We start from the raw sequence: 22,859 nt of genomic DNA, 5'->3' as shown, positions 1-22,859 counted from the left end.
TGGTGGATGTGGATGTTAGGTTGTATATCTGTTTCTTTTGTAAGGTACAAAAGTAGTACTTTTGTACCTTTTGGATACGTGATGAAATGAAATTATCTTAATGCTACTACAGAGCCCTTCTAATTAACTAAATGCCTTTTGGTCTGGCGAACTAACTGTACTTGGGGTCAGAGATTCAAAGTAAGTCCAAGTTCACATGGTGCGACGCGTCTTCTGACGCGTCGCGTCCAACATCAAACGTCATAACTATATCCACATGGAACATATCAGATACAAAAGAGTTGTAAATAGGAAGCACATCTAATCCGGCATATTTCTGCGAAGTAGTATGAGTGAATCTACCGAGGTATATCTAAGACGGAACCAGTGACCACCGCCACGGCGTCCTTCTTTGTATACACCCGTAGTCCTAAAACCAGGGATAGTTGCTTCTCATCCTCGTACGTAATGGAATTGCTGTGAGCAGCATCCGAAGCAGGGGCCTCTGTGACTGCGGTAGATATACCAGGAGTTTCAGATGTTGAAGCGTTGTGTTTTGGAAACAATGTAGGGGAGTGTTGCGAAATGTCGTATGGTGCTGCTGAATCATTCTGTGGTCTGGGTTTGGCGGGTGTCCCCACGGTCCTCTTTACGGTAGTGACTGTGGTAGTCGTAGTAGTCGTAGTAGTCTTTGTGAGGTTGTTCGTGTCTGGTGCCGGGTTCTCTGCGCTATTGGGTATCTGGGACTGTAAATCTCGTTCTATAATCGCACGCAACGAGGTTGGTAGAAATTTCTTCTCCTCCCTTGTTATGATATCAGTATAGCCCTGTAGTAGCAGCACTAGGATCATATCATTTTATCACGTACCCGAGTGTATAGTCTGCGTGAATAGTGAATAGGTGGTAAATCCGCGGTGAGTATTTATGCAATGCAGGATAGTAAAAAATAACCCTGTTTCTGACTTACTGGATGCTATCATTCTGCTCTCAACTCGCTGGGACAGCATGCGAGATAACTTGCGGTAGTCCATTGTAGGCAGGCTATCCTCAAAGTATGTCTGTACGCAGGCGTTTATTTAATGAAATCCCGAGAATTGGACCACACTTCATTAAAAGACGCACTGTGTCACCATAGTATAAACGATCAATCCTCGGCTTCATTTTTAAAGAAAACAAAGAATGGGCGGTATTAAATAAAAGGGACGGGAGTAAGTGATATAACTTGACTCACATATACCGCATATTTACCAGCTTCTAATTCGAGCTCACAGCTTACGCTTCTCTCACAGATCGCCCCACTGTATGTGTGGTTTTGCGTCTCCTGTTTATCAAGTCTGTAGAGTACAAACTCTAGAGTGTGGTACTGATGCTGGTGAGTAATATGCTTGAAGTACCGTTCGTCGAGAGATGTAAGTGCAATGATTGCGCTTGTTCTTTTGGGCAGATCGAAGTAGACTGGGATGACATGTTAAGAATGGCAATGTGTTGCTCACAAAAAAGAATGAAAAACGTACAAACGACCTCTCCGTGACTCCATGAGCATAGCGGAGATCTGGGAGGAAGCCGAAGCCAATACGTCGACATAACCCAGCTGGAGTCCAATATAATTGTCCGCTGAACTGAGGCCCATACCTGTAGAAAGTCTGAGTCTGCATAGAGGCACCAATGCATCAATAAAGCCGGAGGTTGTTCTCTACAGACGATATGGAATACTTACACTCCATGACAAACTCGCCGTCGTCACCTAGGATGTGGTCAAGCTCTGTGAGGATCGCACGGCCTTCATCCCCATTCCATTCTTTGGAGCCGTCGGACCATGCTCCTGTCCACTCCTCTTTACCCCAGGGATTTCGCAAGACCACAAACCTCCTCCCACGACATTCCTTAACCCTGAGGATGGAATAAGCATGGCTACCGTAAAGGCCGCCCACCGTCGCTGCAGAATTTCCACTTCGCCATTCCGTTAAAGCGGGGAACGAGACACCGTACAAATGAGTTTCTGAGTTGTTTGAGTAGAGCAACTCATCCTTCCAGAATTTATCTGGATCAAGTATATCCTGTTATATGGGCCATAGTTGCCTTTAGCTACGGATAATCATGTGAAATTTACTCACGCAAACTTTGAACGTGGTTGAGATGCCCCTGCCAGTGAAATGATACATATCAGTATAACCAATGACCAATAGCTTTGTAATTATACGCGCCCAGTAAGATCTTCGACACCCTCATTCATTCTTCCCCCATTAAGTGAGGCGTAGTCGCCATGTAGTTTGGCATATGCTTTCTCAATCAATGGTACCCACGTCTCTCCGCTGGTCCCCGAGCGCGCAAAATACAGACCTTTCCCCCCCTTCCTAGCCAAGCTATTGTAGAGGTCTTTATCATCATGATAGAGGGATTTCTCCTCTTGGCTAAGACCTTCGAACTTGGGAAGAGACCAGAATAACTGGCTGATGGAAACAACGGTAAGAAGCAGCCAAAACCTGGGCCAACATGGAATTTCAGGGAGAAAACTCACTCATCAATCACAACATTCACCCACTGACTATTTTTAAAGAATATGAAGCCGTAGACACCAACTTCCTGATCGCGCTGCGTGATTCCAAATATTATCATCTATTGCTAGATCCTGATGCGCCGACAGTAAAACAGATGCAGGACGTACGCCTATACACGATTTCTCTACCAGACCTGGGAAGGCCGCCATAGTTGCAAGTGCGGATAGAAACCAGCAATTGCCCAGCTTTCCCTGAACAATGTCACTCGAGTGAGGAGCGCCGACAAAAAACTTTGGATCCTCGAAGATTTCGGACACTCTTCGTACATCAGGAGGATTGGTCGTTTTGTCGCCCGTTAAGCCGTACAAACACCTCACTGTGTCGTTCTCTAAATCAAATTCGATGTCGCTAGGATAATAAAAGGTAAATGAAGGCACTTTTAAAATGACGATAAACCGTTGAACGATGGAGAGCTCACCGGAACTTCCTGTTTGCTGCCCTGCATTCTTTTGCTATCCGTTCTACTTTCTCCTTACAATCTTTAAGCGCCTGTTGGAGCTCCTCGGTTACAATCAATCCAACTTGTGGCGGCGGCGGTGTACTTGGTAGTATAGAAGAATCAGTCATCGTATTTCTTCGAGTTGGCTGCGCGATGTTCCAAGGTTCCGAATCTTTAGGTGCAGGAGGATAGTGGCCAAGTGCCATCTTGCCTGAGGTCAGAGGTTCATAAATGGAATGGGAGAGCGTAGCAGTATTGATAACATTGTCAGATAATGGTGAAGAACCTGAGGACTCGGAGGAAATATGGGCAGGTAATGAGTAGACTGAGAGGCTCATGGACTTTGGTTCCAGTGTGCGTTTACACTCCTGTTGGAGCAGCTTCCGTCCGAGTTATCGTAGCTCAGAGAAACGGAAAAGGACCTCTCAATGTCCGTGTTTGAACGACCTCGGACCGCAGCATTATATGAGTCCAAAAGTGCAACATGCACACAACAAACAAGATGACGGGTGTTGATACCGAGTTGGTTTTTAGTTGATCCGACTGCTTTGAGGCTGTGTAATCGCAAGCCGCGTCAATTATGTACACTTCACGTTAGCTGTAGGGTTGAATCGGACGGTTTACCCTCACGACGGGCTAAGATGGCGTCAGAAAGTCAGAAATACAGCCTCAACACATTGGTGTACTGAACAAACAATTCGACAGGATTAACCTCCCTACATGTTCCGCTGACCACGTAAGCAGGCTATCGCAGAATTGTTGGCCAAATTGAGGGGGTATGTTTCCGATCATCAAGGACAGAGAAAAAATTTGACGCTTTCTAGTTGCTTGAAACTATTTTTTGTTCCTAACATTGTTAAGACAATGGAAGGCCAGACTAAGTGGTGGTAGTGAAACTCGGAGTGCAGCAACGAGCCACGTAGGCTGACACATAAAATAATAACAACAGATCCAGAACGGAGAACATGAGTATACGAGGTCCGGGAACATACAATATGTATCAATATCAAAGCGACGTTCATGTTCACTCCAGTTGATCAAGATGTATGATGAGTCGAGGGGTATGAATTACAGGGAATATTTTAATACAGTACATGTTGACATTTAACGCTCTTCTCGAGCTGTTCTAAAATAACCTGGCATTCGATTCATGAATTTTCAGAATCTTCCTTCTGATCAGAGTCAACCTTCAACCTCCCTACCACTACCGTCGGGACATCCTTATGTGTATATACCCGGAGGCCGACACATACTGTATTCGGGTCATCGTGGTCGATTTCAACCTTGCCTTTAGGTACATCTTCACCCTTGGTCGCTGAACTACCACCATACCTCGGACTGGAACCGCGATAGCGAGAGCGCGATGTGTCAGGAATGTTGGGAACTTCCGGGGTCACATTTGGCAAGGCGGGTGTTGATATACCGTTTGTAGTTGGGGTAGGATCAACGGTAGTGGGAGGAAGTGGAATGGACGTAGGTTTCTCAGGAGGAGATTCCTTTTGCAAGGCCACCTTTTTTCCAACAACGACTGTCTCGACCTTCGTAGTTGTGGTAGTGGTCGTGGTCGTAACGGTGCCGTCTTCAGAAACCTCTTCTACTACCTTGGTGACGACTTCACCTTCGGCCTTTTTCTTCTTTTCGTACTCTTCCAAATCACGTTGAATGAGAGATTCCAATGTAGTAGGAAGGTATTTGGCCTGATCTCTGCAAAAAAAAGAAATTAGATAATTCTAGGTTAACGACCTTGAACTAGTACGGTAACGGACTCTGCCTTGAAATCTAACAGACAATATTCAATTCGTGTATCCTGAGGGGGAGAGGAAATACTCACTAGAAGCAATCGAATTACTCTTCGCACGCTGCATCATGATGCGTGACATCTTCCTAAGCATCCATTCATCAACGTATTTCTTGTCCTGAAATTGTATTAGGTTTGAGATAGTAAAGACCGGTAAAGGGATACGAACATCGTCTTCATTTTTATCCAACGATCTATCCAGGCGAACGTAAACGATATAATCTCCTGCTTCCAATTCAATTTCTAGGTGTACATTGCGAAGGTAAAAGTCGGAGTGTGGTGATTCTGCGATAGGCTCTTTTTCGCCTTGCTTGACGAGGGCGAAGTCCAGAGTCCAAGAAGCTCTACCAGATATGTCACGGAAATATCGAGTATCGAGCTGAGAAAGTACTATCACGGCGTTCGATCGACTAGCCAGTGAAAAGGTAACTATTGAGAGGTAAGCATCCATATATGACGATTGAGTATGAATCTAACATACATGATACATCGCCGTATGTCCATGCAGCTGGAAGAGGCGGTACAGTGACTTGAAGCCATTGAGAAGTCATCCTCCAATCCGAATCGAATAAAATTGTTCGATCAATCTGTCCAAAGCTCTCTAGCCAATCCGAGTCTATGGACCTTTTAATGTCTGTTAGCTGTAACAGCGAATAACTTACATTCCATGACAAACTGGCCGTCATCTCCAAACTGATGGCCAAGTTGAGGTAGATATTCAAGCCACTCGTGTGTCCATTCTTTGGAACCGTCTGACCATCGACCCGTCCATTCAGATTTACCCCAGGGATTGCGGACAACGACGAATCTTTTCCCATTGCACTCGACCGCTCGAAGTACGGAGTATGCATGGTTTCCTACCAGACCTTGAACTTTAGCGTTACTCACGCCACTGCGTGTGCCATCCAGATTGTTGAAGGAGCATCCGAACAGTCTATCTTTATTGGCGCGACCAAGCTCCTCATCCCAGAAACGATCGGGATCCAATATATCCTAAGGGATATCCCGTTAAAGGAGGAGTAATAAAGAAATGTCAATGACAGTACCTTGCTCTGTAATACGGTTGATACGCCACTAGATGTATCACTTTATGAGCGTCAACATGTTGTTATTATTTAGTAACTGCTCACCCAGTTAAGTCCTCAATCGCATCGCACTCTTGCCCTCCCAATAAATGCGAATAGCACCCATGGAGCTTTGCATATGCCTTTTCAATCAGAGGTACCCATGTTTCGCCTGCAGTCCCTGACTTAGCGAAGTATAACGATTTCCCACCTTTCCTTGCGGACTTGTTATAGGTATCTTTGTCGTAGTGATACAGTTCTTGCTCGGAACTTTTAAGCTCCTCGTATTTGGGGACACGTGTGTAGAGCATGCTGTAGGTTGTTTAGATGGATTTAAAAAAAGTATGAAGGCTGAACTTACTCATCGATAATGACAGTAACCCAAGCATCATCTCTGAAGAAGATAAAACCATATACGCCGACTTTTTCGTCGCGCTGGATTTGATTCCCAGTTAGGCCGTGACAAGAGATAAAAATAGCAAGGGGGCCAGGAACGTACAGCGACGCAGAACTTTTCTACCAGGCCTGGAGCCGTGGATACAGTGGCCAGAGCAGATAGAAACCAGCAGTCTCCTAATGCTCCTTGGATGATGTCGTTCGAATCCGCAGCTCCTCCCACAAAGAATTGGGGGTTATCGAAGATCTGAGTGACCCTGTGTACATCAGCCGGCGGTGTGTTGACTGAATCTCCATTCAAGACGAAGAGACCGTAGAGGCATCTGTTCTGATCGTTCTCGAGATCAAATTCGATATCTCTGGAAAGCGCTCGTCATGAGAAGCTGATATCATGTGAGAAACCAATACCTAAAAGCGTACCTGAACTTGCGGTTCTTTGCACGACATTCTTTTGCAATTCGTTCAACCTTTTTCCTACATTCTTCAATGGCATTTTCCAATTCCTTTGTCACAAGTAAACCAGCCTCTTGCTTAGCGAAGGTTTTAGTGTCGGGCTTGATTTCTGTAGTAATTTCAGTGGTGGTTATTGTGGTAGTCGCCATCTGGAAGGTGGGGAGATTGAGGTTGTGCGGTGAGTGGCATCAAGCTTATATAGATTCAATAACGCGGAGATGAGGGCTGTCAAAATCCGATATCTCGACATAAGATCCAAACGGAGAGTGTTGGGCGCTAGAGCATGTATTTGATTTGCCCCTATCTGGTAGTATGGCACGATGAGATTACTCACATGCTATGCGTGTGCTACCCGAGGGTCATATTCATCGCATTTTTTCTCAGCAACCTCGTCAGATTGACTCGCGCGCGGCACGGATTGGGGTCCTTGCGAGAAAAAGACCTTGAATGACCGTTGAGAACTGTAAGAAGGCCGTACGTGGCCTATGTCGGAGCTGTATCCTCACCCCGAGCCCCATTCGGCACGGAGAAAACGGGTGATGACTACATGATCTTGAACCGCCAATTTTGACCTAACCTGTACTGCATCAATACGATTTGAAGCAAGGTCAGAAAGTACTACCCGAAGGGTTACCACGAAGGCGATGCACCATTCAAGTGTACAAGCGAATCTACAAGGCCTGATGAAGGAAACGAGCAAGTACAAGAAAGGAATCCGTCTCATAGCATCTCAAAAAAAGATAAATGGTTCGGCATGTCCCTAACTGTCATTAATGGTTTCGGTTTGGAGCTTGTCAATATATGAATTCGAATGGTGCACATTGGGAGCTTACCACGCCTGCCACTGACTGTCTTCGACAGTTCAGGTTGATCATCACAACATTTTGTGGGACAGGAGCTAGAATTTAGAAAGTGGATTTCCGGCGCCAATCAATCCTTCTGCGAATTAGTCGGCGATAAAAACACCTTGCAGCATCTCGAGTCAGTTAGACGAAGCAACGTTGGAGAGTTCTAGTGATTCTTCTATGACTTGTCCATGACTCACTGAAGGAGTGGGCAAATGCAAGTGGCTGTGCAAATGCATTACCAAACATTTTACGTCACGTGATGAGGTCGCGTCTACTTTGACGCCGCGCGTGAGTGGAAAGAGATAGGTACATAAGTCGTATACGCCGGGTTCGGATTCATATTTGAGTGACACCAGTAAGCGATGGATTAAATTCTTATCTGATAAAGAGAAAAAGCTTAGTCTAACAAGTATTAGGCCTGAGATATTACCTGGGAATGACTAACAGTTAAACAATCTACGTGATGAACTCTTTTAACAGGAGTCAACACATTGGAAAGTTTGGTTTCTAAAACTTTGTCTCAATTTTGGCATTTCTTACGGTACTGTGTTTATTCAACTGCAATCCCAACTGTGATGGAGCCCACCCAACGGAGAACAATAACGCGATAAAAATAGAATTTGTGTGGTTGCCAAGAACAGGTATATCACTGAGTGTGACTAAAGGTGAAGTATAAGCATTGGACTATGTAACTAGAAGTCATATTGGCTGTTTTGGTATACTAGGCCACCCTCTTCTATTCGGTCGGCGGTCGTGCTACAGGACAAATACTTCTTTCTACGTCACATCACCTGCTTCTTTTTATTTTAACGGTATAAGCAAGTACGTTATTCTGGTGTCAATCAATCAATGCACTCAAAAACAACAAGAACTAGCGTTGCTATAGACCCCTTTTATCCGGTGGACTAATTAACGCCGTGTATATAACCTGCATTGTTTAGTTAGATAGTCATTCTCTTCTTTTCTTCCGTCTTGTCCAGGATGACAAAGTTTGACCCTGCGGCCGTTAACTGTAGACTCACCAAGGCGCGGCTAACGTCTGCAGAGATATTCTGGCGCGGCATTCAACCCTGGTTGGTTGACCAAGGCTACGAGCTTCGAAAGCGCTACAGGCCAGATTGGGTTCCTAGCTGGCTGAAGTATGATTCATCTCCAGACCGATATGAGGATGGACAGGTGCTTCCTGTGAGTTTTGTTACTTTGGCATATATGAATAGGCAATAACTGAATCCATGGACAGTACGACCAGATTATCGACGCTGTCAAACTTTCGGACGGATCAAGAGTGGTTTTGAAAAGAATCAAGAGGACGTCGCGGTCAAACGAGCACAACATGCTGATGTTCTTTGGGACGGGGTCCCTAGCATCTAGTTCTCGCAATCACTGCGTACCGGTGCTGGCCACGTTGTACCCGCCGAGCGAGAGGAGCTGGATTATTGTTGTGATGCCATTGTTGCGTGAGTATGATTCTCCACGGTTTGATACTGTGGGAGAGGCCGTCGAGTGCTTTAGGCAAATATTTGAGGTGCGTTCTCGGAGTCACATTGCTTCAGAATGCTGAAATTCCATTCAGGGGCTTGATTTTATGCATAAGCAAGGAGTTGCCCACCGGTATGTTGAAATCGACTAAGTAGGCTGTTGGAAGAATACCATTGCTTACTAGATGTTAGGGATATATGCATCGAAAACATCATGGTCGACGCGCGTGATCTTTACCCGAAAGGCTATCACTTCGTCCGAAAGAATGAGTCAGTTGATCTAAAAGGACGCGCTCGGTATCGCACACGAACGCAGAAACCAGCGAAATACTACATAGTTGGATATGAACAAGCTCAACATTGCGATCTGGATAAATTTACAGAGAAACTGGACCCAGTTCGGTACAGACTAGAGAGTCCAACATCTCATTTTCTTTTGGACTCGGAGGATACCCCAGACCCATTCGCCACGGACGTCTTTTATATCGGAAATCTGATCAGATACTACTTTTTAGATGTAAACATCTTTCTCGATACGTTGGCGATTACTGACATTTTATTAATTGTTAGGGTCACTCAATTCCAAATGTAACCCGTAAACGCAAAGGAAGCTTTGAATTCATGCGACCTTTGATCATGGCAATGACCCAAGAGGACTACACAAAGAGGCCTACCATGAGCCAAGTGAACCGTGCATTCGAAATTCTTGTCCAGGGTCTCAGCGAGCTCACACTCAGGTCTCGCTTTTCTCGACCACAAGACGGGGTCCTTTCTGCTGTCGTATATGGCGTTCCACACTGGCTGCGGAAGATATCTTTTGCTGTTCGACGAGTTCCTTCTCTTCCTAAGCCGCGCATGGACAAAGTTTTGAAGCAAGATAAGAAGGATGCTCTCGACGCTATCATGGTCAACCTAGCTCCTTCATCTGTATCTAGCTTTAAGCCTGTAACACGATGAAACGACATCTATGAATCTGATATAGGATTTAAAAACCAGTGGGATTATTAACGTTAAATTTAATATGTTAAAGGTGCAGAAGTCTAGATATGTGCATTCCTCACCTTATCTTTACTGAAGACAAATTCAATGCTTTACTCGAAACATGACAATGTCGGGCCATTGCCATCGGAGATGGGTTGCACTAATTAGCGAGGATTCAGGAAGGCAATACATACTGACGACCCGGAATTTTTTGACGAAGAATGCTTTACCGGAATGGGGAATGGATGCCAAGGCCGAGCGCCTATTCTTGGAACTCTCAGAAATTAAAACATACCCGTCGAAGGTTGTCAAAAAAATCCCTCAAAGACTAGTGAATGTCCTTTTTAACAATTCACCGTTAAACTCTACGTCTATCGTTGATGTATTCGACTCTAAATTTACTTATACTCATTTCTCTTTTACTTTTGAGCAATAATTGTTAAGGTTCAAAGATTGTTTATACATCCACCTTATTAAACCTAACGCTAGTATTGTTCGGCCGTCAAATAATTTAAAAATGAGGTGGAAATAATAGCTTATCAGTTGTCCAATTCATTCCCCAGACTGGGGAAAATGTGGGGAACTCCTATTCATCCGTCTAACGTGGTTGAGCAATTATTTGCGGCAGTGCAAAAATCTCTGGTTAGGGTTAACGTTACGCATTGAGCATGTGAAATTGTTGGTCCACTTTAGTTTCATCAGGAGCGTTCATGGTACAGGCAACACCAGGTCAAACCACCACCGAAATTTCTCAGGAGCTGGGTACCTAAGAGCTCAGGCTTGCAGTAATGCACGATTTCATGTGGGATGGTCAAAATGACGGTAGACCACATAACCGAATCTGCCTGACGGAGCTTCAGAAAATGGTCGAACAGTCAGCAAGTGGACATGTGATAAGGCCGGGTATTGAGATTCCCGAACTTATAAAGGCGCGTAAGACCCGTCAGTCCTCCTCATCCACCTCCATCCACAACCACGTCGATATGTCTACCCAAACCTCCTCCAACAAGGCCGCTCTCCTCCAAAAGAATGACAACGACATTGTCATTGTTTCCGCTGTGCGGTCAGCCATTACTAAGGTGCGCGTTTTCGGTGGGAAATGCAGTATAAACGGCGCTGACTGCGAGTTGTAGGGCAAGAAAGGAGGATTCAAGGACACCAAACCAGAACTGATCCTTTCTCATGTTCTCCGCGCTGCCTACTCAAAGGTCAACCTCGACCCCAAACTCATTCAGGATATCGCTGTCGGCAATGTTCTCCCACCAGGCGGTGGAGCTTCTGCTGCTCGCATGGCCGCGCTCCACGCTGGAATCCCCGTCGAGACCTCAATTAACACCGTGAACAGGCAGTGCTCGTCTGGTTTGACCGCAATCAACCAGATTGCCAACCAAATTCTCGCAGGACAGATTGACATCGGTATCGGTACGTGAGAGATCTACACACGGGTCCCCTGCCATGTTCTGACATACATCTAGGTGCTGGTGTCGAGTCCATGACAAATGGGTACGGAGCTGGTGCTGCCCCTGATGTCTCAGAGGAAGTTCTTGAGAACAAGGACGCCGAAGACTGCCTTTTGCCCATGGGTATCACCTCTGAGAACGTTGCCAAGGACTATGGCATCACCCGCAGAGTTCAGGACGAATTCGCCGCGAAGTCGTTCCAGAAAGCCGCCGCTGCCAACAAGGCTGGCAAGTTCAAGGATGAAATCGTTCCCATTACTGCCAAATTCATCGACCCCAAGACGGAGAAGGTTTCGGAAATCGTCGTGGACCAGGATGATGGCATCCGAGACGGTGTCACTGTTGAAAGCCTTTCCAAGCTCAAACCCGCTTTCTCGAAAGACGGTTCGACTCACGCCGGAAACGCATCCCAGGTGTCGGATGGTGCCGCTGCTGTTCTGCTTGCCCGCCGTTCCGTGGCCAAGCGCCTAGGTCTTCCCATCGTTGGCAAATTCGTCACTGCCGCCACCGTTGGTGTTCCCCCACGCATCATGGGTGTTGGTCCCGCCTACGCTATCCCCCGCGTGCTTGAGATTGCCGGCATCACCCTCGCCGATGTCGACTTCTTCGAGATCAACGAGGCTTTCGCCAGCCAGGCTGTTTTCAGCGTCCAGCATCTTAACATTCCCTTCGAGAAGGTCAACATCAACGGAGGAGCTATTGCCATTGGCCATCCTTTGGGATGCACTGGTGCCCGCCAGGTCGCCACTGGTCTCAACATCGCCAAGCAGACTGGCAAAAAGCTGTTCGTGACCAGCATGTGCATTGGTTCGGGCATGGGCATGGCTGCCATCTTCGTGAGCGAGCAGTAGATGGTTTTCTATTTTATTTAGGATGTACTGTATATTAATTCTTCCATATGTACGATGATACCAAAACAATTCAAACAAAAGTACGAAACTACTTTATCAATCCTATATTGGAGCGAAAGTTAGATGTCAGTGGTGGTGAGATGGTCGAGTAGCTGAAGTTGAACGTTGAAGTTCCTGAGTTTTGCTAGTCACGCGCAGTTTTTGCTGATGGCGCGAACAACTTGTGGAGAACTGATACTAGCTAGGCCTTCTTCAATATTCAAGTCATATACATTGGAGCATCAAAGCGAGAATCAATCCCCAATCCATCTTTCGCCACCGCTCTACAATGGCGGCGAAGAGATCGGTTCCAGCAGGCCTTGGAGCGTGAATCATGTCGGGTCCGGTGAGTCACAGGCATGTCAATTCTAACAAACTTCAGCGAAACTAACTTTTTGGCAGCTTGTTTTAAAGAGTGACTGAACCTCTCAGTTTTTTTTTACATCTCAGCTAAACAACATCAGCCCTTTTCGATGGATTCACTCAGACTATCGTCTTTGCAAATCAACGACCCAATCAAGGTATTGTCATCTGAATCTCCCACAAACGAAGAATAACAACATAATCTCTAACTTCTTAACCAGACCGCCTCTCCCGCGAAATCTAAGATCAGCAAGGCGAAGAAAAAGCAAGTTGAATCGACTGGTTCAACAACTTCTGACAATGTAGATCCCGGTCATGGATCATCCCAAGCTGTAGAGATCGTTGCCTATTCCCAACAAAGCCGCTTCCATCGAGAAACATTCGACGCCAGCGATATCGATATCGACATTAAGGGGGTCAACGTCAGTGTTAACAACAAAGAACTCCTCGTTGATGCCCATCTGCGGTTGAAGCCGGGTGTGAGATATGGCATGGTTGGCCAGAACGGAGTGGGCAAGTCAGGTGAGTTCAAATAGGCAGTCTTCTGAACGATTCTGACCTTCTCGGGTTGTTCCTTCGGCCAGTGTTGTTGTCTGTGCTTGGAAACAACGTGCTTGTTGGATTGCCCCAGAATGTACGGATTCTACACATTGCTCAGTTGGAAGATTTCACTGCTGGTCGGACAATTTTGGAAGAGATCCTCGAGGCAGACGTTGATCGCACGCGAATAATTCGAGAGGCACAAGGTAGTTTTCAACACGGGTTCTAGGTGTTATCGAGTCCTGATGCCTTGCCAGCACTTCAGGGGTTTACCACAAAGGCGAACTCCGATGCAGCTTTGAATACGATTATCCACAAGCTCCTCGTCTCTCGCGCTGAAATAGCGCTCGACAAGGCTCAAAAAATTGCCACGAAGAGATCTGGACAACGCGGGCACACTGCACGCCAGGCTTTGTTAGTCGCAGAGAACGACCTTGCCACTCTTCAGGCCCAAGATCCACAGACATATGTCACCACACAAATGGTCCATGATATAATGACAGAGGTGTTCGGTGCATATGAAGTCCTGGATCTTGAAGCGGACGAAGCAAGAGCAAAGTCAATCCTTCGCGGACTGGGATTTAAAGATGAAGACCTCTCCAAAGAAGGAAGGAAGATTGGTGGGCTAAGCGGTGGTTGGCGGATGCGAGTTATGCTTGGAAAGGCGTTATTCATCAAGCCTGATATATTGCTTCTCGACGAACCAAGTGCGTCTCAAAGTAATTTTTTGTATATGCCGTTATCCTAATTGGTGACTATCAGCCAACCATCTTGATCTCCCCGCCATTGTGTGGCTACGTTCATATTTGACGAACGATGCGGAGGGTCAGACAGTTGTCGTCGTCTCTCATGACCGGAGCTTCCTTGACGCTGTTACGGACGAGACGATAATTTTTAGGGACAAGAAACTGACTTATCATCCTGGAAACTACGACGATTGGGAAAGAAACACAGAAGAGCAAAGGAAACGCAAAACACGCCTGAAAGAGGTACAATGCTTTTCACTGGCGAACTGATTTTTTGTCTGACAAATTTCGTTCTAGCTGGAAATGAAGAGACGAAAACAAATAATGGACAGCATCCAAAAAAATGTCCAGCAGGCTAAATCGACAGGTGACGATAAACGATACGGACAGGTCGCATCTCGTAAAAAGGTGAGTGCTTCCATGATGGTTCTTGAACAATTTTTATAAACGTTTCTGTGCAGAAACTTGAAAGGATGGGTATGGAACGTCTGGAAGATGGTAAAAGATATAAGAAAAGTTATCACGGCTTCCATGATGAAATCGTCGTTGAACAGGCGGTGAAGACTGCGCCTATCACGCTGCCTCCGCCGGAGCCATTCAATTTTCCTGGGAGCTCGTTTCTTCAACTTTCCGAGGCTTCATTTCGCTATGATCCTAAGCCATCCTCTCCTATGGTCATTAACAATGTGTCACTTGACGTCGGCCCTCAAGCCAGGATAGGGCTTCTAGGTCCCAACGGTTGTGGCAAATCCACCCTCATGAACCTCCTTGCTGGGGAACTTAAACCCACCCTTGGTGAAGTGAAGAAACACCACCGACTCCGCATTGGCTACTTTTCGCAGCACACCGTCGACCAACTCGATCTCTCAGTGTCAGCCCTTCAACACCTGTCGAAGTCGTTCCCGGATATCGTCATCACAGAGGGTGAAGCGCGCTCGCATTTCGGGTCATGTGGGATCAGCGGTGATCCTGTTACGCGTCCAATCCGCACGTTGAGTGGTGGCCAGCGGAACCGCGTTGCTCTAGCACTGGTGACGTTTCATCGTCCGCATGTGCTGCTGCTGGATGAAATCACAAACCACCTTGATATGGGCACTGTCGAGTCGCTCGTGGAGTCTCTCTGTGAATTCGAAGGGGCGTTGGTGGTAGTCAGTCACGATGTATGGTTCCTGAAGCAAGTCATCGAGGGCGGGGATGACGATGAAGATGACGACGATGATGATGGGGAGAGACAAAAGGGCGTTCTGTATACTGTGACGAAGAAGGGAGAGCTAAAGGAGTGGGATAAGGGGTTGGAGGCATACGTGGAGAAGATACAAAGGCTTTCGACAAAAGCCTTACAAACCCGTGCTATTAAATAATGCAGGCGAATTTTTTGTCGACCTCTAGGAATAAATTGCAGTGCAATTTTGTACCCTCCGATTGTGTCTGTCATTGAGGACGACCCCTAAACCTCAACATCGGCCTCAAAACAAAATGACTTTGCTACTGTTTATAGCATCCTACAACTGACAAACCCTAAACCCTAAACCCTAAACCCTAAACCCTAAACCCTAAACCCTAAACCCTAAACCCTAAACCCTAAACCCTAAACCCTAAACCCTAAACCCTAAACCCTAAACCCTAAACCCTAAACCCTAAACCCTAATCCCAATATTCCGTTGGACTTGTGCATCGAAATCGTTTGTAGTATGTACGAGGAATGGTTACTCAACGCTTCGGAAGAAAACACTGCATTAGCCCATATTAATCCAAATTCGTTAGAGAATAACTTGGTTAAATTGGGCATCTTTAAACGTGCTATCGAGATTGGCAATACGCAATTGATAACACAACATGGGTCTAGATATTTTAGACAAAAAAATGGCCTCGCAATGGGCGTCGCGGATTCTCCGGACCTTGCTAACCTCTTTGGAGCCCATTTTGAAATAAAGTCAAAAATCTTAGACCACCCAAACGTGGCCTTCTATGGAAGGTACATCGACGATTGTTTCGCAATTGTTTACGCCGAGTCCGAAGCACTTGCACTTAATCTTATTAAAGAAACAATAAAGTTCGATGGTTGTGTTATCGAATGGGCTGTTTCCTCGTCGGGATGTCAATTTCTCGATGCTTTCATATTCAAGGAGTCTGGAAAACTTCATTGGAAGCCTTTTGTCAAGACAGGAAACAACCGAGAACGAGTTCCATGGGTATCACATCATCCTTTGGACGTCAAACGTGGCGTCTACATTGGAGAGTTATCCAGGTTAGCCGTGCTATGTAGTACCAAGGAAATCTACATCGGAGCAATTAGAGACCTTAACGCTCTCTATTTGATGCGCGGTTATCCCGAAAACCTAGTCATATCTTGGTGTAAGAAGAATATACAAGAACGTTGGGAAAAGCGATTCGCTTTACGAGTCGCAGAGCACGACGAATCCATTCTTGTACTTAAAACCAGATTTGATCAGGTATGGAATTGGTTTTCAGCTGCTGAACTTGGAAAAACTGTTACCGAGTACTGGTCGGCATGGTATGAACATGCCGAGAAAGGTTTGTATAGTGCAGACTCGTCCAGACCCCTTATCAAACCAGATCCAAATTACGTTCACGACCTCGATGATGTTCGCCCGGAGCTGTTCACACAGATCCTCGTGGACGGAGAAACTGAGTTCGTACCGGATTTGAGGAAGATAGGACTACTCGGAAGTCGTTGGATAGTATCGCGAAAACGCAATACTAATCTTTTCGACCTTGCAAATGTGTGGAAGAAAACAGTCTTTCGTAAACTGGATGAAGACATCGCTGAAAAAGGTGGTGTTGTTCCCGAAACTCAAAACGTTAATGAAACTTATCATTCTGCTTTAGTTGAAGCTGCTGAGCAGATAAGTATCGAAAGTGATAACGAGATAATACTTCATAGACGTTCAATCTCACAAGAGAGGGAACATCCAGAATTTGGCAGAATATCCAAATCTTACAACCGATGAAAAGAATACTAGCGCTTAAGGCGTAAAGCATTAGAAAAAAACCCTAACCGTAAGTATTCCTTGCTATAAAGTAACAAACATCTACTTACAAGCAACACATTGGATTGAATAGCTAAACCTAAACCTAAACCCTAAACCCTAAACCCTAAACCCTAACCTAACCCCAACCCTAAGCTAACTAAGTCTAACCTTAGTAGGAAGTAAGGTAGGCGTGTGAACTTCCGAACGGCATGTGATTGTGAAGGGCCGGATCTAATTTAGTACATGGGAAAAGTTACTTAGTACTTCGGGAAAAGTTCCTTAGTACCGTGGAAACATTTTTGATGGACCGGATCATGAACTGTCCAATTAAGATTCACAACAATCAATCATTCTATTGTTTGATTGTTAGGTAAGGACCCAGGTAAGTTATTTATACTCTAGACATGTGAATATTCCCATGTCGCGGTTACTCGGAGCCACGTAACCAGAGTAATCTATATCCATGTGATTCACATCACAGTCAATAACCCACGATGTCAAAGAACAAAAGTGTTGGATCCACTTTTGACAGGTTACCATGTGCCACATCGACCCGTGACACTCTGTTCATCAGAGACCTGTCTAACTTGACAATAAACATTGACAGATTTGTGATAGTCGGTAAGATACATGACAGCTGCGCAGCATCACTTCACGCGCTGTCATCGGATGTCTAGAACATTCCTTCTAAGAATAGCCACTGAAGAGTCTATAAAGACGAAAGGGCTGGTTGTTGGGATCCCCCAACAGCCCTCTGGCTACTTTCCATTTAACTCCCAGTTTAAACTAGTCGCTCGCACCTCGCTTCGCTCGGTGCTCGCTCCCCCCCTAAACCCTAACCTAACCCCAACCCTAAGCTAACTAAGTCTAACCTTAGTAGGAAGTAAGGTAGGCGTGTGAACTTCCGAACGGCATGTGATTGTGAAGGGCCGGATCTAATTTAGTACATGGGAAAAGTTACTTAGTACTTCGGGAAAAGTTCCTTAGTACCGTGGAAACATTTTTGATGGACCGGATCATGAACTGTCCAATTAAGATTCACAACAATCAATCATTCTATTGTTTGATTGTTAGGTAAGGACCCAGGTAAGCTATTTATACTCTAGACATGTGAATATTCCCATGTCGCGGTTACTCGGAGCCACGTAACCAGAGTAATCTATATCCATGTGATTCACATCACAGTCAATAACCCACGATGTCAAAGAACAAAAGTGTTGGATCCACTTTTGACAGGTTACCATGTGCCACATCGACCCGTGACACTCTGTTCATCAGAGACCTGTCTAACTTGACAATAAACATTGACAGATTTGTGATAGTCGGTAAGATACATGACAGCTGCGCAGCATCACTTCACGCGCTGTCATCGGATGTCTAGAACATTCCTTCTAAGAATAGCCACTGAAGAGTCTATAAAGACGAAAGGGCTGGTTGTTGGGATCCCCCAACAGCCCTCTGGCCTTCTTTCTATTTCAAACTCACAGTTTAAACTAGTCGCTCGCACCTCGCTTCGCTCGGTGCTCGCTCCCCCCCTAAACCCAACGACTTTGCTATCACCCATCAGTTACCATGTCATCCCAATACTCTGCTGCATTCTCTCGTGCCATGTCCCCTACCCTGGACGCACTCACCCAGGCCGTCGTCAACAACACTGTCTTCGGCGTCAACGATGAAGCAGGCCGCCATAACGCTCTTATCGACGAGCTGGCCACTGTGGTCATCAAAAAAATAGCTGAGTGCCGCTCCGTTGACCAAGTCATAGACTGCGTCTTTTTTGACTATCGTGCTGCCCTCAGGGAGTTTCTCCTCAACCTCGCATCGTGGTGCGACAAGAGGGAAACAGTCAAGGCTAGCCTCGAGCGCCTTGAATCTGCCGTTAGCGCAGGCAACACGCCCAATCGCCTTAAGGTGAAGGCACCCGAGTTCCAACTTACGAAGGAATTCGCGGATGCCGGGTCAGCGGAGGCTCTTCGAGTCTCCACTACGTTCTCTTCCGCTCGTGATGCCTTCCAAAAGGCAATTAACGACGGCGCCGTTCAGGCGAAAAAGGACGAGCTGGCTTTTTGGGATGATAAATGCGCGCTCAACTCTTGCTACGAAGCTGCTGCCCTCATCGTTAAGGCAACTTACGATGATCGCAAATCCAGCTACAAGCTCCCTGTTTTCTCTACAGACAACAAGGGAGTTCGACGTATAGCAGAGTGGGTAGTGTCTCCGCAAAAGAAAGCCGAATGCAGTGCGCTGCAAACTATACTGCCGGCGATCTTTTCTCATATCAAACAGATTGTCAACATGCGCCACCGCGCCTTGGCAATTAAGATTGAGAAAAAGCGGACGACTGCGGCAACAGCCGATGTCGAGATGGCCGATGCGACCAAACCAGGTCCATCGATTCAATCCCTTATTGATAAGGGCTTGAATGCACGTCTCAAAAAGCTCAACCTTGGATCTGTGGGCAAGAAGGCAAGTTTTCGTAACCCTTCACCCATAATTCTGGACACTAATTATTACTCTAATTACCCAGACTTTGTCTGGCCAGAATTCGTCCAAGGCTCCTCAACCTCAGGCCAGGAAAGCTGGCCCTTCGAAACCCAAGTCGTCGTCGACGCCTTCGCAGAGGAAGCCTCAAACCAAGGCTTCCAACAAGGTCGACAACAAGAAGAAAGGGAAGGGGAGAGCTCCCGTCAAGAACAACGATCCAAAGGGAAAGGGAAAGGCAAGAGCCTAGACGCGCGGTCTACTGTAGCATCATTTACGTCGGTGAGACCCGCCTTCCCCAACTCTATTCCTGACGATATACTCACCATGACTAAAACAGACGCAGTTTCTTTTGTACACCTCAATACCCCGATTTCATTCTTATTGGCTGGCCAGTATAGATCTAGTGTACACTGTAGTCCTGGTGTTTCGGTCCCTGTTGATGTAGCAAATGATTTATCTCTTGGACTCAATTATATGTTTTTTACACTGCCTTCTAAAAATCTGATCATGCAAGCATGGAATGATTTTCAACGAAGAATAAGATGGCGTATCTATTTTTTGTTTAAAGAAGGCATGAATAAACCTTTCGATCCAGACTATGGAGTAAGCTCTAAAAAGAAAGAGAAACCTCCAATGTTACCGCAATTTATGGAACTTGGCCTTTCAATGGGACGTCGGTACGTTATTAAAACGATCGCAAGTATCCCGGAAGAAGCCCTTAAAGAGATGCGAAAGCACGCGTTCTCTCCTAAAAGGGACAAGATCCAAAAGTTTCTTTTCGATAACAACTATGTTATTACGATGACAGATAAGAATCTTGGCCTCGCGGTGTCTGAACGCGACTGGATATTAAGGAATGAGCTCAATCTTCTTGAAGATGAACGCAACTACGAAGAGTTAGAATTCGAAGTTGCGCAAGAAGTTATGAAGAGCAAAATGATTCAGATGCAAACTCTCGCACGTACCGTCGAAGATGAACATCTGTTTCTATTTGAACTTGGGTTGTCTCGATTCTTTCTATCGAATGTACCGGAAGACGGATCATCGTTCAAGTATCCTCAATTTCATGGTATACCTAAAATCCACAAGAAACCTACTGGATTTAGGCCCATAATTCCGTGTCACTCTGTAGTATTTAATCCTGCAGCCAAGTTTGTATCAAAAGAGCTTAAGCCGATTATTAAATCGACTCCTTCAATCATTCACGGAACGAAGGATCTCTTTACGAGATTAAGCCAATTGCGTATAGACCCCAAACGACAATGGTATTTTGTCACCGGGGATGTAGTTGCTTTCTATCCCAATATTCCGTTGGACTTGTGCATCGAAATCGTTTGTAATATGTACGAGGAATGGTTACTCAACGCTTCGGAAGAGAACACTGCATTAGCCCATATTAATCCAAATTCGTTAGAGAATAACTTGGTTAAATTGGGCATCTTTAAACGTGCTATCGAGATTGGCAATACGCAATTGATAACACAACATGGGTCTAGATATTTTAGACAAAAAAATGGCCTCGCAATGGGCGTCGCGGATTCTCCGGACCTTGCTAACCTCTTTGGAGCCCATTTTGAAATAAAGTCAAAAATCTTAGACCACCCAAACGTGGCCTTCTATGGAAGGTACATCGACGATTGTTTCGCAATTGTTTACGCCGAGTCCGAAGCACTTGCACTTAATCTTATTAAAGAAACAATAAAGTTCGATGGTTGTGTTATCGAATGGGCTGTTTCCTCGTCGGGATGTCAATTTCTCGATGCTTTCATATTCAAGGAGTCTGGAAAACTTCATTGGAAGCCATTTGTCAAGACAGGAAACAACCGAGAACGAGTTCCATGGGTATCACATCATCCTTTGGACGTCAAACGTGGCGTCTACATTGGAGAGTTATCCAGGTTAGCCGTGCTATGTAGTACCAAGGAAATCTACATCGGAGCAATTAGAGACCTTAACGCTCTCTATTTGATGCGCGGTTATCCCGAAAACCTAGTCATGTCTTGGTGTAAGAAGAATATACAAGAACGTTGGGAAAAGCGATTCGCTTTACGAGTCGCAGAGCACGACGAATCCATTCTTGTACTTAAAACCAGATTTGATCAGGTATGGAATTGGTTTTCAGCTGCTGAACTTGGAAAGACTGTTACCGAGTACTGGTCGGCATGGTATGAACATGCCGAGAAAGGTCTGTATAGTGCAGACTCGTCCAGACCCCTTATCAAACCAGATCCAAATTACGTTCACGACCTCGATGATGTTCGCCCGGAGCTGTTCACACAGATCCTCGTGGACGGAGAAACTGAGTTCGTACCGGATTTGAGGAAGATAGGACTACTCGGAAGTCGTTGGATAGTATCGCGAAAGCGCAATACTAATCTTTTCGACCTTGCAAATGTGTGGAAGAAAACAGTCTTTCGTAAACTGGATGAAAACATCGCTGAAAAAGGTGGTGTTGTTCCCGAAACTCAAAACGTTAATGAAACTTATCATTCTGCTCTAGTTGAAGCTGCTGAACAGATAAGTATCGAAAGTGATAACGAGATAATACTTCATAGACGTTCAATCTCACAAGAGAGGGAACATCCAGAATTCGGCAGAATATCCAAATCTTACAACCGATGAAAAGAATACTAGCGCGTAAGGCGTAAAGCATTAGAAAAAAACCCTAACCGTAAGTATTCCTTGCTATAAAGTAACAAACATCTACTTACAAGCAACACTTTGGATTAAATAGCTAAACCTAAACCCTAAACCCTAAACCCTAAACCCTAACCTAACCCCAACCCTAAGCTAACTAAGTCTAACCTTAGTAGGAAGTAAGGTAGGCGTGTGAACTTCCGAACGGCATGTGATTGTGAAGGGCCGGATCTAATTTAGTACATGGGAAAAGTTACTTAGTACTTCGGGAAAAGTTCCTTAGTACCGTGGAAACATTTTTGATGGACCGGATCATGAACTGTCCAATTAAGATTCACAACAATCAATCATTCTATTGTTTGATTGTTAGGTAAGGACCCAGGTAAGCTATTTATACTCTAGACATGTGAATATTCCCATGTCGCGGTTACTCGGAGCCACGTAACCAGAGTAATCTATATCCATGTGATTCACATCACAGTCAATAACCCACGATGTCAAAGAACAAAAGTGTTGGATCCACTTTTGACAGGTTACCATGTGCCACATCGACCCGTGACACTCTGTTCATCAGAGACCTGTCTAACTTGACAATAAACATTGACAGATTTGTGATAGTCGGTAAGATACATGACAGCTGCGCAGCATCACTTCACGCGCTGTCATCGGATGTCTAGAACATTCCTTCTAAGAATAGCCACTGAAGAGTCTATAAAGACGAAAGGGCTGGTTGTTGGGATCCCCCAACAGCC

General features: G+C 45.5%; 7 protein-coding genes across 7 annotated transcripts; 5 read left to right on the top strand and 2 right to left on the bottom strand.

Moving 5' to 3' along the window:
- Window positions 1–338: 338 nt before the first annotated feature.
- JR316_0008483 (Calpain-9) lies at window positions 339–3,314 on the bottom strand (the record flags this gene model as incomplete). Its single annotated transcript, XM_047894197.1, has 10 exons — window positions 339–783; window positions 848–860; window positions 947–1,037; window positions 1,256–1,434; window positions 1,498–1,611; window positions 1,697–2,036; window positions 2,180–2,429; window positions 2,498–2,571; window positions 2,645–2,885; window positions 2,956–3,314. The coding sequence occupies 10 exons, from the start codon at window positions 3,312–3,314 to the stop codon at window positions 339–341; spliced, it is 2,106 nt and encodes a 701-aa protein (XP_047747512.1).
- Window positions 3,315–4,124: 810 nt separating this feature from the next.
- JR316_0008482 (Calpain) lies at window positions 4,125–6,836 on the bottom strand (the record flags this gene model as incomplete). Its single annotated transcript, XM_047894196.1, has 11 exons — window positions 4,125–4,680; window positions 4,743–4,755; window positions 4,808–4,892; window positions 4,944–5,203; window positions 5,256–5,390; window positions 5,437–5,767; window positions 5,821–5,848; window positions 5,905–6,150; window positions 6,200–6,273; window positions 6,338–6,593; window positions 6,655–6,836. 11 exons carry the CDS (start codon window positions 6,834–6,836, stop codon window positions 4,125–4,127), a joined length of 2,166 nt encoding a protein of 721 aa, XP_047747511.1.
- Window positions 6,837–8,516: 1,680 nt separating this feature from the next.
- On the top strand, window positions 8,517–9,970 carry JR316_0008481 (uncharacterized protein; the record flags this gene model as incomplete). Its single annotated transcript, XM_047894195.1, has 5 exons — window positions 8,517–8,720; window positions 8,776–9,060; window positions 9,109–9,146; window positions 9,206–9,530; window positions 9,584–9,970. The coding sequence occupies 5 exons, from the start codon at window positions 8,517–8,519 to the stop codon at window positions 9,968–9,970; spliced, it is 1,239 nt and encodes a 412-aa protein (XP_047747510.1).
- Window positions 9,971–10,782: 812 nt separating this feature from the next.
- JR316_0008480 (3-ketoacyl-CoA thiolase, peroxisomal) lies at window positions 10,783–12,305 on the top strand (the record flags this gene model as incomplete). Its single annotated transcript, XM_047894194.1, has 3 exons — window positions 10,783–11,073; window positions 11,128–11,416; window positions 11,470–12,305. The coding sequence occupies 3 exons, from the start codon at window positions 10,783–10,785 to the stop codon at window positions 12,303–12,305; spliced, it is 1,416 nt and encodes a 471-aa protein (XP_047747509.1).
- Window positions 12,306–12,817: 512 nt separating this feature from the next.
- Window positions 12,818–15,354, top strand: JR316_0008479 (ABC transporter F family member 3; the record flags this gene model as incomplete). Its single annotated transcript, XM_047894193.1, has 7 exons — window positions 12,818–12,865; window positions 12,929–13,229; window positions 13,292–13,453; window positions 13,505–13,954; window positions 14,010–14,236; window positions 14,291–14,401; window positions 14,455–15,354. 7 exons carry the CDS (start codon window positions 12,818–12,820, stop codon window positions 15,352–15,354), a joined length of 2,199 nt encoding a protein of 732 aa, XP_047747508.1.
- Window positions 15,355–15,684: 330 nt separating this feature from the next.
- On the top strand, window positions 15,685–16,965 carry JR316_0008478 (uncharacterized protein; the record flags this gene model as incomplete). The annotated part of the gene is made up of 1 exon (XM_047894192.1): window positions 15,685–16,965. One exon carries the CDS (start codon window positions 15,685–15,687, stop codon window positions 16,963–16,965), a length of 1,281 nt encoding a protein of 426 aa, XP_047747507.1.
- Window positions 16,966–18,558: 1,593 nt separating this feature from the next.
- On the top strand, window positions 18,559–19,717 carry JR316_0008477 (uncharacterized protein; the record flags this gene model as incomplete). Its single annotated transcript, XM_047894191.1, has 2 exons — window positions 18,559–19,440; window positions 19,514–19,717. The coding sequence occupies 2 exons, from the start codon at window positions 18,559–18,561 to the stop codon at window positions 19,715–19,717; spliced, it is 1,086 nt and encodes a 361-aa protein (XP_047747506.1).
- Window positions 19,718–22,859: the final 3,142 nt, after the last annotated feature.

This window comes from Psilocybe cubensis, chromosome 7 (genome assembly GCF_017499595.1).
Source record: "Psilocybe cubensis strain MGC-MH-2018 chromosome 7, whole genome shotgun sequence".
Lineage (NCBI taxonomy): Eukaryota > Fungi > Basidiomycota > Agaricomycetes > Agaricales > Agrocybaceae > Psilocybe > Psilocybe cubensis.
This window is presented reverse-complemented; position numbering and strand designations above follow the sequence as displayed.